The 17364-nt window shown below is 41.7% G+C and overlaps 1 protein-coding gene across 3 annotated transcripts in view; it reads right to left on the bottom strand.

The window, feature by feature from the left end:
- Nucleotides 1-17364, bottom strand: part of LOC137430737 (uncharacterized) — a 265309-nt gene that overhangs the window by 176244 nt on the left and 71701 nt on the right. For all 3 annotated transcript variants that reach the window (XM_078781624.1, XM_078781623.1, XM_078781625.1), the window contains exon 8: nt 972-1088. In XM_078781624.1, the coding sequence (XP_078637750.1) occupies nt 972-1088 (117 nt within the window). The remainder of the gene's footprint in view (nt 1-971; nt 1089-17364) is intronic.

Genomic DNA, 17364 nt, shown 5'->3' with positions numbered 1-17364 from the left:
GAGGTGGAGGAGGAAGACGAGGACTAGTCAACAGACTGCTAGTGCTAGTCTGTTGACTAGTAGACTCTCTTGTCAAAGAAAGGACGGGCAAATTGATTTTTCTTTAATGTAACTTGCATATATTAAAATTATATTTAAATTAACTGTAGAGTAGAGTAGAGTCGAGTGGAAAACTTTATTTCAATAAATTTTGAATAAATTTTATTTAAATAAAAATGTATATTTTTGATCTTAAAAGCTTTGTTTGTCTTTGTAGTAGTTAGAAATGGCTATTTAGGCTTAAAAAGCATTAAATTCCCTTTAGAAACGTCAAAAATCGCTTTAAAAACGTCGAAGCGCTTAAAAAAAATCGAATCGAAGCGGATAAGCGGATAAGCGGTAAGCGGACTAAGATTTTCGGCCGCTGAAGCGGATAAGCGAATCGGACTACACGGGCTGGCGGAGCGGATAAGCGGTAAGCGGACTTAAAATTTTCCGAATCGCGCCCACCTATGCTATTATTCGACATTGATTAGATTTTTCAGAGTCCCTCATCGTGAATATCACTTGACCAAAACAAAGCCAATGGAAATCTGATGCAAGAAACCCAGGCAGTGTATAGTCAGCAGATCAGGCCTACAGGGCTAATGTATTAGGCCCACCAGTAAACCAAGATGGCGGCCATATCATTTCGTCTCGGTGCTATGGTGGGCGAAGTCAACCGACAGATGTGGGTGTGGTCCAGCAGCTATCTGACCAATGGGTGCACATTTCAAAAATTGACCACCAACGAGAACCCCAACAACAACAGCATCAGCAGGAACAACGTCAGCAGGAAAAACATTATCAACAGCAGCAATGCAAAGCTCTTGTAGACCTGCAACATGTCGCAGGTAAAAATACTGAGGCATGATATTGTCTGAAAATGGTAAGCATAAACCTCAAATTAGATTTACTTAGACACATGAAGTTAAGACAGAAATATGACTCACATGGTTGTATAATGCACATATGTGCAGTGCGGTGTTCCCAGAAGCATTTTGTGCAGACATATCAACTCCATAGAATAGTAAGTGCTCCAAGTGTCTGACATGTCCGTATCTGCACACCTGCAAAAGTGAGAAAAGAAAAAAGAAAATTGAGATGCGGAGGAGAAAAGGTTTGATACCTATTTGGGGAATTTACAGTTGTGTGTACATTTTTGTTTATGGCCAAATTTAAACTGTACTTAACTAGGTGACTACTCTACGCTTTGTTTTAAAAAAATGCTAATTATGTACAACAAATGTCTACTACATGCTATGTTTACTGCAGTAGGCATTGCTGTATGTATATTGTCATGTGATTCCCCTCGGTGAAGACCGGGAAATCACGGACAGCAAATCGAGCGTTATTCGAGGCGTATTCAAAACAAAATGTTCTTATACTGTATTGAAACATCGGTAGTTGACAAAACAAAAGTGAAATAAAATAAGTAACCCTAAATCACCATTTATATTTTTCTCATAAACTAGGAATCAAGGATCAAAGAAGAGCAGATCAACAGCAAGGGGCAACGGGTCAACAGACACAAAGAGGGTGAAGCAGATGAATGAGGACACTAAAGTAGGAGAGGAATTGTAGGTGAAAGGGGATGGGGTCTCAACAGGTGTAGCACAGCTCAGAAGTGAAAATGAAAAAGACCGTGAGGTGGCGGTGGTCAGCGGACTTGAAATATTGGGTGGAAGAGTACAAGAGACCATTCAGAAAGACAGTTCCACGTGTGAAAGAAAAGATGAATGAATGGTGACTTCAGTTTAGATTAAGGTAGGGTATCAAGCTGAGGGTTGCCTGTAGAACATGTACAACCTTGAGGGGGAAATGTTTAGGCAGGTAAGGGAGAGGAAAGGAGGAGCAACACCAGTAAATAGCAGGTTACCACCAGCACCAATCAAAAGGGGACAGCCATATTTCATGCCACTATAGATGAAGGCTTTGCACATCATTATAAGTAGAGGATGGCGAAAAAGGCCTTGACATTGCTCGAAGATGGTGGTTGGATATGGAGGCAGGTTTGAAGATTTTATCTGCCACAAAAAGTTATAGCCTTCTACAAATGAGACACTGACAACAGTCAGTACAAGACAGGTCATCATTTTATTTTTCAATACAATATGTACAGTCACGTGAAAAAGTAAGTACACCCCATGTAAAGTTTTGACTTTTTCAACATATTTCAACATACAGCTATTTTATCTTCATTTCAACAATATTGACAGATAAAGGTGATATAATATAACAAATATCATGAAACATTTACATTTTGTAGTCCATTGTATAATTGAAATAAACATAAATGCAAATTTCGCATTTGGAAAAAGTAAGTACACCCTGACATTTATAAGAACTTCAAATACCTAAGATAAGAAATCAGGTGCACCAGCTATTGTGCAAATGATTAGAACATCGTCAGAGAGGATCTTGGAGGAACCTGTCTTATTTAAACCTCAGACATTTAGTTTGGTTTGCTCTTTGTTGTTGAAGTGTGCGGCGTCACCATGCCTCGATCAAAAGAGCTCTCTGAGGCCTTCAGAAAGAAGGTTATAGATGCCGACGAGTCTGGGCAGGGATTTAAAAAGATCTCCAAACAATTTGAAATCAATCATTCGACTGTCCGGAAGATCATCTACAAGTGGAGAAGATTCCAAACAACTGGCAACTTGTTCAGGCCAGGCTTCCCCAGCAAGTTCAGCCCGAGAGCAGACCACAAGATGCTGAAAGAAGTCTCGAAGAACCCCTAGAATGTCATCACGGGACCAACAGGTAGCTCTTGCCACTGGTGATGTCAAAGTGCACGAGTCCACCATTAGAAAGAGGCTGCACAAATTTGATCTACATGGGAGGTGAGCCAGGAGGAAACCTTTGCTGTCCAGAAAGAACATCAGGGCAAGACTAAAGTTTGCCAATGAACACCGAGGCAAAGACCAGCACTTCTCAAACAATGTGCTCTCGACAGATGAGTCAAAGGTAGAGCTATTTGGCCACAGTACCAGAAGACATGTTTAGCGAAAACCAAAGACAGCATTTGACCCCAAGAACCTGGTAAAGCATGGTGGTGGAAATATTATGGTTTGGGGCAGCTTTGCTGCATCAGGGCCTGGGCAGCTCCCCATCATAGAATCCACTATGATTTCTTCATTGTACTAGAGGGTGCTTGAGGATAATGTGAGGCCATCTGTCGGAGAGTTGAAGCTCAACCGAAGATGGACCTTGCAACATGACAATGACCCTAAACAAGAAAAGAAAGGAATGGAGGGGTTCTGGAATGGCAAAGTCAAAGCTCGGATCTAAATCCCATCGAGATGTTGTGGGGGGATTTGAAACGAGCTGTGCATGCAAGAAACCCCTCAAACATCGCACAGCTGAAAGAATTCTGCATGGAGGAGTGGGCAAAAATTTCTCCCAGTCGATCTCAGAGACTGGTAGACAGTTATAAGAAACGCCTACTTGAGGTTGTTTCTGCCAAAGGGGGCAATACCACCTATTAGAGGGAAGGGTGTACTTATTTTTTCCACATGCAAAATTTGCATTTATGTTTATTTAAATTATACAATGGACTACAAAATGTAAATGTTTCATGATATTTGTTATATTATATCACCTTTATCTATCAATATTCTTGAAATGAAGATAAAATAGCTGTATGTTGAAATATGTTGAAAAAGTCAAAACTTTACATGGGGTGTACTTACTTTTTCACGTGACTGTATCTGTGAATCACTAGCAGAGGAAAAAGAACTTCCTGCGAGTTAACGAAGGTTACAAATTAGTGTACACAGGATAATTTATCCATAGGAGATGAAAGGGAGATTTTTAAATTGAAGAGTTTGAAAAAAAGGAAGTTTGGTAAATCGATTTTTTTATCAGGCTTTTAAATATTAAATTTCATCATTCTTATTGACGAGCCTGATGTTGGTTTAGCAGTTAGGGTGCCGGCTTGGGATCATAGGATCCTGGGTTTGAATCCCGGTTGATTGCTGAATTAACGCCAGGGGGGTTGACTCAGCCTGTCATCCTTCTGAGGTCGGCAAATTGAGTACCAGCTCACTGGTAATTCCCTGTGCATTGCAAGAGGTGACTAAACAGGGCTGGCGGCAGGATGGGCACCCGGCCATAAAACATTGCTTCATTAAAATTGGACCATGGTGCCCAAAAAAAAGCCAACCCCTGTTCTGTGGGGGAAAATGGCCTCGAAAAGTGTTTCATTTGTTCATCATTCTTATTGACAGTAGCCGTCATGATAAGATGGCCAAATTGGTATTATGATTTTTACGGCATAGCCCGTAGTGCAAAACCATCTACAGTCACGTGAAAAAGTAGGTACACCCCATGTAAAGTTTTGACTTTTTCAACATATTTCAACATACAGCTATTTGATCTTCATTTCAACAATATTGACAGATAAAGGTGATATAATATAACAAATATCATGAAACATTTACATTTTGTAGTCCATTGTATAATTTAAATAAACATAAATGCAAATTTCGCCTGTGGAGAAAGTAAGTACTCGTAGGTCAAAATCTCGCGGCAGATTCCTAGGTCAAAATCTCTTGGCAGATTCCTAGGTCAAAATCTCTCGGCAGATTCCTAGGTCAAAATCTCTCGGCAGATTCTTAGGTCAATATCTCTCAGCAGATTCCTGGTCAAAATCTCTCGGCAGATTCCTAGGTCAAGTCAAAATCTCTCGGCAGATTCCTCGGTCAATATCTTTCGGCAGCTTCTTAGGTCAAAATCTCTCGGCAGATTCCTCGGTCAAAATATCTCGGCAGATTTCCAGGTCAAAATCTCTCAGCAGATTCCTAGGTCAAGTCAAAATCTCTCGGTAGATTCCGAGGTCAATGTCGCTCAGCAGATTCCAAGGTCAAAATCTCTCGGCAGCTTCCTCGGTCAAAATCTCTCGGCAGCTTCCTAGGTCAAAATCTCTCAGCAGATTTCTAAGTCAAGTCAAAATCTCTCGGCAGATTCCGAGGTCAATATCGCTCAGCAGATTCCAAGGTCAAGTCAAAATCTCTCGGCAGATTCCGAGGTCAATATCGCTCAGCAGATTCCAAGGTCAAAATCTCTCGGCAGCTTCCTCGGTCAAAATCTCTCAGCAGCTTCCGAGGTCAAAATCTCTCTGCAGCTTCCTAGGTCAAAATCTCTCGGCAACTTCTCCGTCAAAATATCTCGGCAGATTCCCAGGTCAAAATCTCTCAGCAGATTCCTAGGTCAAGTCAAAATCTCTCGGCAGATTCCGAGGTCAATGTCGCTCAGCAGATTCCAAGGTCAAAATCTCTCGGCAGCTTCCTCGGTCAAAATCTCTCGGCAGCTTCCTAGGTCAAAATCTCTCAGCAGATTCCTAAGTCAAGTCAAAATCTCTCGGCAGATTCCGAGGTCAATATCGCTCAGCAGATTCCAAGGTCAAGTCAAAATCTCTCGGCAGATTCCGAGGTCAATATCGCTCAGCAGATTCCAAGGTCAAAATCTTTCGGCAGCTTCCTAGGGCAAAATCTCTCGGCAGCTTCCTAGGTCAAAATCTCTCAGCAGCTTCCGAGGTCAAAATCTCTCGGCAACTTCCTAGGTCAAAATCTCTCGGCAACTTCCTCGGTCAAAATCTCTTGGCAGATTCCTCGGTCAAAATCTCTCAGCAGCTTCCTAGGTCAAAATCTCTCGGCAGATTCCGAGGTCCAAATCTTTCGGCAGCTTCCTAGGTCAAAATCTCTAGGCAGATTTCCCCCCCCCCCCCCCCCCCCTTTTTTTAAGGCCATTTTCCCTGCTAGAGCAGGGCTTAGCCTTGCGGGCCCCATGACAATCATCATGGTTTCCTTTTTGAAGCAATGTTTTTATGGCCGGATGCCCTTCCTGACGCCAACCCTTTAGTCGCCTCTTACGACATGCAGGGATACGGTGTACCTATTCTAAACCGGGGCACACACACCGGCAGATTCTTAAGTCAAAATCTCTCAGCAGCTTCCAAGGTCAAAATCTCTCGGCAGCTTTCTAGGTCAAAATCTCTTGGCAGATTCCTAGGTCCAAATCTCTCGGCAGCTTCATCGGTCCAAATCTCTCGGCAGCTTCATAGATCAAAATCTCTCGGCAGATTCCTAGGTCAAAATCTCTCGGCAGATTCCTAGGTCAAAATCTCTCGGCAGATTCCTTGGTCAAAATCTCTCTGCAGATTCCTTGGTCAAGTCAAAATCTCTCAGCAGATTCCTTGGTCAAAATCTCTCGGCAGATTCCTCGGTCAAGTCAAAATCTCTCGGCAGATTGCTAGGTCAAAATCTCTCACTCTTTTACTCCGACGACGAAGGGTTAATGCCAGAAATGTCAGCTTCTTGCTTCCCATGGCGGTTAGCATATCTCAATCAATGTCCTGTTGATATTCCTTTTAATTTCATCCAATGGTGTCTATAGAAATCTGTGGACGTAAAGAGTTCCAAATTCCAATAAAAATTATCTTAACTTTAAAAACAAGAAGTACTTTAGGTTTGCATCATTACCACAGAACTTGCAATTAAAGAAAGAGAAAATATTATAGCACGGATGGATGTGAAATTTGAGCGATCGACTAAATTGTCCCTTCCAACTGGAAAGCTTTTTTGTATCATGATCATCAAGTGAAAAAGAATTAGCATAATAAACCAAACTCAATTCTATCTTTGTGCTGTGTCATTGCTTCCAGGAAGTCAGGTGAGCCTTACTTGGTCTGTTGTCCAGACATTGAGCCCTACTATTTGATCATTGAAACTACAGTAAGATTATGCCAGCCATATCTGCTTTAATCAATGCTCCAAAGAGTATGGCATGTGCAAAACTCTTTCATTTGGTATCAGAAAAGTTTTATTGTGATTCGGTATATTCAGCACAGGTAGCGTACAAACCTGGTGTAGATAATCATAGCAAAGGAGACTTTGTTGATAAAGATTTTCATAAAATTTTGGAGTTTCTACATATGGGATTAGCTCACATAGGAGCACGTCACAAACAAGGCCGGCCCAATGATTGAATTGAAAATTGGTCAAATAAATAAATAGAGTAATAGTAGATGGACTGATGTTGGGTTGGAGGTGTACTTAGTGGAGCACATGTGGCAAAGGTCAGTTATGGGTGGAATGCTGTTAGCAATTCTACTATATTAAACAAAGCAATTCTCTGGAATATGTATATCTATCTATAATTCCAGTAATCTCTGTGTGTGTGTCTGTGTGTGTGTCTGTGTGTGTGTATGCGACCGCTGTTTCTCGACAACTACCGGTCCGATATACTTGAAACTTGCCAGGTATATTGCTGGGGACCCGAGGATGTGCCTTTTCAAGGTTTCATATTAATCGGAGAAGTAGTTACCGAGCTATGGCGATTTCTTTACCAAACTCCGCAAGCCGTTCGCTTTGGACCAAACCATTTCATGTAAATAGAGGGGGGGGATTGTCACCGTACTCGCAAGCCGTTCGCTTTGGACCAAACCATTTCATGTAAATAGAGGGGGAGGGGGGGGGGATTGTCACCGTACTCGCAAGCCGTTCGCTTTGGACCAAACCATTTCATGTAAATAGAGGGGGGGGATTGTCACCGTACTCACAAGCCGTCCGCTTTGGCTTTGCGAATGGACCAAACCATTTCATGTAAATAGAGGGGGGGGATATAATTTTAGATATATACACAAAGAATTAAGTTAAGCACCCCCCCCGTTTTTTTACAACCTCGCACATTACAAGTTTGTTGTCGTCAAAACAGTGTAATATACCCATGATATTGCTATATTTTCTGGAGAAGTGATATTATGGTCACATAAAAACATAACAATCATGCCGTTTTCAATATTTTATTCTGAATAATTTAAGGTGAAATTTTTTGGGAATTTTAGGCATATTTTCACCTCAATTTAAGTATGGAGCTATAGGTCCATCACGGACAGTGTGGATGACGTTTAGGTTTTCTAACGTACAGTCATTGTTCTGAGAAGACCTCTAGCGATCTTTGCGTCAATAACGTGTGTAGGACCCACGTGATCGGATCACTGACTCAACCCTACGTCTCATAGACCCTGTAAGCCGTCGTATGCGTTGCTGTGGCAGGTTGTTCCATTCCCGATGTAATGCACGTTCCAATTCATCCAGATTGGCTATTGGAGGGACCATCTTCGCAATTTGTCGTCCCAACATGTCCCAAACGTGCTCGAGGGGGTTCAGGTCAGGACTGTACGCAGGCCAGGGGATGGTTGTCACAGCACCTTGCTCCAGCAAGGCTCGGACGCGTCTCGCACGGTGAGGCCTGGCGTTGTCATCCATGAAGATGGGATTGACGCAAAGATCGCTAGAGGTCTTCTCAGAACAATGACTGTACGTTAGAAAACATAAACGTCATCCACACTGTCCGTGATGGACCTATAGCTCCATACTTAAATTGAGGTGAAAATATGCCTAAAATTCCCAAAAAATTTCACCTTAAATTATTCAGAATAAAATATTGAAAACGGCATGATTGTTATGTTTTTATGTGACCATAATATCACTTCTCCAGAAAATATAGCAATATCATGGGTATATTACACTGTTTTGACGACAACAAACTTGTAATGTGCGAGGTTGTAAAAAAACGGGGGGGGTGCTTAACTTAATTCTTTGTGTATATATACACTTTGTGTATATATATATACACAAAGAATTAAGTTAAGCACCCCCCCGTTTTTTTACAACCTCGCACATTACAAGTTTGTTGTCGTCAAAACAGTGTAATATACCCATGATATTGCTATATTTTCTGGAGAAGTGATATTATGGTCACATAAAAACATAACAATCATGCCGTTTTCAATATTTTATTCTGAATAATTTAAGGTGAAATTTTTTGGGAATTTTAGGCATATTTTCACCTCAATTTAAGTATGGAGCTATAGGTCCATCACGGACAGTGTGGATGACGTTTATGTTTTCTAACGTACAGTCATTGTTCTGAGAAGACCTCTAGCGATCTTTGCGTCAATAACGTGTGTAGGACCCACGTGATCGGATGGAGCAAGGTGCTGTGACAACCATCCCCTGGCCTGCGTACAGTCCTGACCTGAACCCCCTCGAGCACGTTTGGGACATGTTGGGACGACAAATTGCGAAGATGGTCCCTCCAATAGCCAATCTGGATGAATTGGAACGTGCATTACATCGGGAATGGAACAACCTGCCACAGCAACGCATACGACGGCTTACAGGGTCCATGAGACGTAGGGTTGAGTCAGTGATCCGATCACGTGGGTCCTACACACGTTATTGACGCAAAGATCGCTAGAGGTCTTCTCAGAACAATGACTGTATGTTAGAAAACATAAACGTCATCCACACTGTCCGTGATGGACCTATAGCTCCATACTTAAATTGAGGTGAAAATATGCCTAAAATTCCCAAAAAATTTCACCTTAAATTATTCAGAATAAAATATTGAAAACGGCATGATTGTTATGTTTTTATTTGACCATAATATCACTTCTCCAGAAAATATAGCAATATCATGGGTATATTACACTGTTTTGACGACAACAAACTTGTAATGTGCGAGGTTGTAAAAAAACGGGGGGGGTGCTTAACTTAATTCTTTGTGTATATATAGTACGGGCATGCCCGAGTATCTGAAAATCAGAGAAAAACATGGCTGGCTTGATAACCACCAAATTTAGCATGCATGTTGATAGCATACAGTGTCAGTGGCAAGATCATAGGCACAACGATTCATGCAGTCATGCAGCCCTATTAGACAAGAGTGGTTCTTCCTCTTCCTCCTCAGTGTAGAGAAGTCCAGTATTGTATGAAAAGTTTGGTTAAGGCACACCTAGAACAACGGGTCAGTTCTGCTCACATTATTACCTGCGCCATCGAAGGTGGGTGCAGGTTATATGTTTTCAACCTTGTCCGTGAAAAGGATATCTAAAAAGGTTGTGGATGGATTTGAACAAAACTTGGTGGAGAGATCGGGTGTGCGCCATTGAAGAATTGATTCGATTTTGGTGAAGATCTGAATCTGGATATGATAATTTATTAAATCTGGATACGATAAAAAGATAGGGCCATAAACGATATATAGCATGATATTTCAAAAAGCTCTGGAAGGATTATGGCAAAACTTGGTGGACGAGTTGGTTAGGCGACAAGAACATGCCGATTAGATTTTGGTTCAGGTCCGAATCCAGATCCGATCTATCAGTGGATACAAAACGTCAACTGCTCAGCCTGGCGGAGGTTTGCGCTCTACCGAGTGCCTTTCTAGTTGAAGCTGCATTAGTTAGATATGGTGCAACTTAAAACATCTAGGATGTTTCCTTAGCGGACAGATCTTTTACATGGGGATGAAATAGCAGCTTTAACGAAACTATGGTACTTACTGGGCAAATGCAGTGAAGATGCAAATATTGTGAAAGAGGGACTTGGGGAAACAGCTTTAAGATAAATAAAAAGTGAGAAAGAATCAAGATGACACATTGTTTTTTAAACTCAGAGCAGTTAGTGTATAAAACAGTTTGTCATAAAGAGTTGTGAAAGCAAGGACAGCTCAAAGCCATTTAAAAATAAATAAATAGGTAAACAACCAATTGGAAGTGAGAAAAGATGGACAGGTGGCTGGAACAAGTAGACAGGTGGGATTGTGCTGTGCATGATTGTGCAACATTACGCAAGTGCAGCGCCTGCCAAGCTCATCCCTTTCAACCCTCTGACTTCCTTCCAATTTTTCATCTGTGTGTTCTCTATCACCTTAACACTCACCTACATTCAAACAATCAAATAAATAAATAACATACATTGATGCTGCCAGCCTATCAAATGTGCTTGACGGTATATTTCACGTAGGCTGTTCCTAGACCACACGCCACACTGTGTTGCTTTTTTTTTTTTAACAATATCTACAGACTCGTGGACAAATGAGGTGACAGAGGGCAAAATGTCAAAATCACTGCCAGAGGGGTCAAAGGTGGATGCAACACGCAATGGAATGACCGCAACACGCAAGGGAATGACCGACCGGTCAAGGGAATGACCGAACATATGAAAAGAGGAGAGAAAGGAGGCGGAGGAAAGAGTAACTTGCAAGGGAAAATGTAGGGTAAGGTAAGTTTAGTAGAGGGTAGAGAAGATTGTGGGTAAGAATGTTGAATGACATGAAGTTGGTGTACCCCAAGCTTGGAACACTGGAGCGAAGAGTGTGCATGAACGACCTACGGAAAGGAGTTCCACAAAGGCAAGAAGAGAGGAACGAAATAGTAAAGTGCAATAAGCATGAAATTTTGGAGTTTAACCAGGACGGGTTACGGGAAGATGCATGCACATCCTGGAGGAGCCTGGAAGGGTCATTGGGTTGAGAGAGCGGAGGGAGCAAGACCAAAGAAGAGGCAGACAAGAAACAGAGGCCACAAAACTATCTGTGGTGTGAGAGCAATTCGTCTTGTGCCTTTGGCTCATCGTGTCAGATGCCAATAATGTTGACAACTTGAGATTCTACGGAATCCTGGATAGACAGAATGAAACAGGATCACCATTCCAGATGGGACAGCAGTAGTCAATTGAAATACAATACCAGACAGCGGCCTATCAGTGGGATACAAACCGTAAACTGTTCAGCCAGGCGGAGGTTTGCACTCTACCCAGTGCTGTTCTAGTTTAAACCCATGCCACATTGGGTCACTCACACTCTTGGATAAACGCATTCCTTGTTTAATTACCGAAGTGCATGTTACGTTCTCTGCTTCACACCTCTGTTCATTTCCTTCCTTCTGTTGCATGTCCACTCGACCCACTTTTGCAATCCACACGGAGAGGTTTTCCTACATCCTTGGAGAAATGTTCCATTTATGCCTCAAGCCAAGTCGCTATGAAACTATTATATATTTCCTTATACATCAGAAAAGAGGATTACAACAGAATATAAATCGGTATTTTCTGAACAACTAAGAAACAATGAAATCAGTAAATTTAAGTCCTGCTGATCATTATTGTTTGAAATAAATTTATGTATTTTGACAACAAAAGTTTCTAAAATACCACGATCATTACGGCATGTATTCAGTAATCACTTTCTTTAGCCTAGCAGGAGAGCCGAGAGGTATGCACACACACCTTTGAGTGGTCTTGCCTGGGTTTCACATCTCCACCCAGCTATAAACTGTCATCCTGGTGTTTCACAGTCAGGCTGATTCATCATTGTGTGTGCTTTCCCCAAGATGGACGTTAAACAAGCCGTTCCGTCTGTCAGCATTAGTTAATGGATGTTAAAGATCCCCCCATGAATGGCGTTCTTTACAAAGAGTCGGTGAGCTATCACTGGCACCCTGGCCAATGATAAATTCCTGCACATCCTGCATCAGAGTGGCAACCCATCTTGGATTGCATCCCGAGGCCTTGCCAGGAAACTCCTCCAGCAGCCTTATACACCTAATGGTACAAAGAGGACAAGCAGACAAACAAATGCCTTTCCTCACTTATATATATATATATATATATATATGTATATATATATATGTACATATATATATATAGATATATATATATATATATGTGTATATATATATATATATATATATATATATATATATATATATATATATATATATGTATATATATATATATATATATATATATATATATATATATATATATACATACATACATATACAGTCACGTGAAAAAGTAAGTACACCCCATGTAAAGTTTTAACTTTTTCAACATATTTCAACATACAGCTATTTGATCTTCATTTCAACAATATTGATAGATAAAGGTGATATAATACAACAAATATCATGAAACATTTGCATTTTGTAGTCCATTGTATCTATCTATAATTCCAGTAATCTCTGTGTGTATGTGTGTGTGTCTGTGTGTCTGTGACCGCTGTTTCTCGACAACCACGGGTCCGATATACTTGAAACTTGCCAGGTATATTGCTGGGGACCCGAGGATGTGCCTTTTCAAGGTTTGAAATTAATCGGACAAGTGGTTCCCAAAGTATGGTCACCGTACTCGCAAGCCGTTCGCTTTGGCTTTGCGAATGGACCAAACCATTTCATGTAAATAGAGGGGGGGGGGGTTCTACCGTACTCACAAGCCGTTCGCTTTGGCTTTGCGAATGGACCAAACCATTTCATGTAAATAGAGGGGGGGGGGTTCTGTGGTCGTTACTGCCACGTGGTTTCAAAGTTTTTTTTTGTTGTTGTTGTTTGCACGCATGTTTTTTTGCACCCACGTACGGGCACGCCCTAGTAATTTAAATACACATAAATGCAAATTTCGCATGTGGAAAAAGTAAGTACACCCCTGCATTTATCACTACTTCAAATACCTAAAATAAAAAAACAGGTGCATCAGCTCAGGTGCAAATGATTAGAACATCGTCAGAGAGGATCTTGGAGGAACCTGTCTTATTTAAACCTCAGACATTTAGTTTGGTTTGCTCTTTGTTGTTGAAGTGTGCGACGTCACCATGCCGAGATCAAAAGAGCTCTCTGAGGCCTTCAGAAAGATGGTTATAGATGCTGACGAATCTGGGAAGGGATTTAAAAAGATCTCCAAACAATTTGAAATCAATCATTCGACTGTCCGGAAGATCATCTGCAAGTGGAGAAGATTCCAAACAACTGCCAACTTGTTCAGGCCAGGCTGCCCCAGCAAGTTCAGCCCGAGAGAAGACCGCAAGATGCTGAAAGAAGTCTCTAAGAACCCCAGAATGTCATCACGGGACCAACAGGTAGCTCTTGCCACTGTTGATGTCAAAGTGCACGAATCTACCATTAGAAAGAGGCTGCACAAATTTGATCTACATGGGAGGTGTGCCAGGAGGAAACCTTTGCTGTCCAGAAAGAACATCAGGGCAAGACTAAAGTTTGCCAATGAACACCGAGGCAAAGACCAGCACTTCTGGAACAATGTGCTCTGGACAGATGAGTCAAAGATAGAGCTATTTGGCAACAGTACAAGAAGACATGTTTAGCGAAAACCAAAGACAGCATTTGACCACAAGAACCTGATACCAACTGCAAAGCATGGTGGTGGAAATATTATGGTTTGGGGCAGCTTTGCTGCATCAGGGCCTGGGCAGCTCACCATCATAGAATCCACAATGAATTCTTCATTATACCAGAGGGTGCTTGAGGATAATGTGAGGCTATCTGTCGGAAAGTTGAAGCTCAACCGAAGTTGGACCTTGCAACATGACAATGACCCTAAACAATAAAAGAAAGAAATGGAGGGGTTCTGGAATGGCAAAGTCAAAGCTCGGATCTAAATCCCATCGAGATGTTGCGGGGGGGATTTGAAACGAGCTGTGCATGCAAGAAACCCCTCAAACATCGCACATCTGAAAGAATTCTGCATGGAGGAGTGGGCAAAATATTCTCCCAGTCGATGTCAGGGACTGGAAGACAGTTATAAGAAACGCCTACTTGAGTTTGTTTCTGCCAAAGGGGGCAATACCACCTATGAGAGCCAAGGGTGTACTTACTTTTTCCACATGCAAAATTTGCATTTATGTTTATTTAAATTATACAATGGCTACAAAATGTAAATGTTTCATGATATTTGTAATATGATATCACCTTTATCTATCAATATTGTTAAAATGAAGATCAAATAGCTGTATGTTGAAAAAGTCAAAACTTTACATGGGGTGTACTTACTTTTTCACGTGACTGTATATACACTACCGGTCAAAAGTTTTAGAGCACCTCAATTTTTCCAGTTTTTATTGAAATTTATGCAGTTTAATGTCTCAAGGTACTCCAAAATTAAGCAAAGAACAAATAAACAATTGAAGATAAAAAAGAAATCATAGAATCATTTTGTTTAACAAAATTTAATTTAAATTTTTGACTCAGCAAAGTAGCCACCTTTTGCAGATATAACCTCTGAACACACTCGTGGCATTCTTTCTGCAATGGAAATCAAATATTGTTTGGGAAGTTCTTCCCAACACTGTTGCAGAAGTTCCCACAAATGTGTTGCACTTGTAGGTTGCTTTGCTTTCACCCTTCTGTCCAGTTCATCCCAAACCAGCTCGATGGGGTTTAAGTCTGGAGACTGTGCTGGCCATTCCATGATTTGAAGCCTACCATCTTGTTCTTTTCCTCGAAGGTAGTTTTGACATAGCCTGGAGGTGTGTTTAGGGTCATTATCTTGCTGTGGGATGAACCCCTGACCAACTAGGCATATACCAGAGGGTATTGCATGGCGCTGCAAAATGCTGTGGTTTCCCCTTTGGTTTAGGGTGCCAGTCACTCTGTGCAAGTCGCCGAGTCTGGATACAGCAAAAGAGCCCCAGCCCATCATGCTTCCTCCTCCATGTTTGACAGTTGGCGTCACACACTGAGGAACCATCCTTTCGCCTCCTCGACGGCGTATGAAAACCCTGCGTGATGAACCAAAGATTTCAAATTTTGATTCATCGGTCCATAAGACCTTCTTCCAGTCTTCAGTAGTGCACTGGCCATGCTCCATGGCCCAGGCAAGCCTCTTTTTCTTATTTTGCCATCTTAGCAATGGCTTTCTTACTGCCACTCGACCTGTCAAACCTGCAGCTCGAAGTCTTCTCTTCACAGTTGAAACTGAGACTTGCTTACTTCGACCAGTGTTAAGCTGTGCTTGAAGCTGTTGTCCTGTGAGCCACCTATCACGCAGGCTGTTGACTCTCAGAAACCTGTCTTCTGATTCTGTTGTGGCTTTGGGTCTGCCAGACCTCTTCCTGTCAGAGTTTCCTCCAGTTTCCAATATACAACTTCCTGGAGTGCAATATTTTCCAAATAATGCTTCGGAGGGTGCAATAACAGTCTGTTCCAACACTGCTTTTATGCAGACAGGGGATTTGTAATCAAGTAATCAGCAGAGGTTGGGACACCTGTAGGAAATGTTTGCATCAACTTTCAAGGCTTAATTTACTTACTTTGCTGCAGAACAGCTGTAAGTTGTTAACCCATTACTTCTTCCCTGAAGAAGGCCTTTTTTTTACAATATAACAGTGCAATTTACATTATTTTCCCGTTTTTGCTAACCTAAACTTTTTTTTTTAACCTTGAGCAGTTTACTGCTTACCTTTGTACCATTTCAGGTTATTCACTGGACTTGAATTTCAATAAAAACTGGAAACATTGAGGTGTTGTAAAACTTTTGACCGGTAGTGTGTGTGTATATATATATATATATATATATATATATATATATATATATATATATATATATATATATATATATATATATATATATATATATATATATATATATATATATTTATATATATATATATATATATATATATATATATATACCAGCAAAGTAGCAAAGGTATCCGTCAATGACAGGGGTTCATTGATGTCTCACCTGAAATGAGCAATTTCCTGCGTGCAAGTGTGTGCTGACGAGAGTATGAGTGCTGGGGCGTAAGACGGACCATGCAGCGAAGCCTGTTTTTGCGCCAACGTCGGGCGGTTTTCCCGCCAACCGGCGCCGCGTCGGGACTGCGCGCTTGGGGCCTGACGATCCCTGACAGACCAGCCGAGTTGAGCTAAGTCCCCACAATAAAAGCACATGCCATTATTTTCTTTTCTATTCCCTTGTGTGTATTATAAGTCTGGTGTGGGAGCGCTCCATTTAAGGACATTTATTTAACTATCGCATATCAACCGCCATCGATTTGAGTTGAACGCCTCCATAATGCTCATTTCCATCCGTGGCTCACCCTCGGTCTTAAATGAGAGCAGTCACGCGACAATATACAACAAATCTCACACTCTTACTATGTCTCTCCGAAAAGACCGACTGGAAAACCCTCCCATCTACTTTCTCAACAATCCTCTCCAAAAAGTTCTGTCACTCAAGATTTTGGGTCTTACTATCTGCCATGATCTTTCCTGGGAAAACCACATTTCTAAGCTGGCCTCCAAAGCCAGTCGCCGACTGGGCATCCTCCGTCATGTGAAGTCCTTCCCTGGCACACCTGAGCTCCTCACCACATACAAGGCTTTCATCCGCAGCTCAATGGAATACTGTTCTCCCCTCTGGACCGGTGCTCCTGCCTCACACCTAGCTCGGCGTCACGCTGTTGAAACCAAAGCTTTCAGAATCATTGGAATCTCCCGCGATGAACCCAACTCCGAGGGCCTTTCACTCGCTCACTGCAGGCAGGCAGGTTGGTGGTCTTTCTGTCTTGTACCGTCTCCTCTCCGGCCTTACGCCCCCAGCTCTGTCTGTGCTCTGTCCCCCAAATATTCCTACAGGTCACACAAGATCTGCCTGCAACCCTCTTATGGTTAAACTGCCAAAATCAAGACTCTCTGCTCACCTTCACTCCTTCGTTCCTCTTTTCTCCCGCCTCTGGAACAAACTCTCACATTCTCCCTAC

Source organism: Myxine glutinosa, chromosome 7, assembly GCF_964187855.1.
Source record: "Myxine glutinosa chromosome 7, kmMyxGlut1.1, whole genome shotgun sequence".
Lineage (NCBI taxonomy): Eukaryota > Metazoa > Chordata > Myxini > Myxiniformes > Myxinidae > Myxine > Myxine glutinosa.
This window is presented reverse-complemented; position numbering and strand designations above follow the sequence as displayed.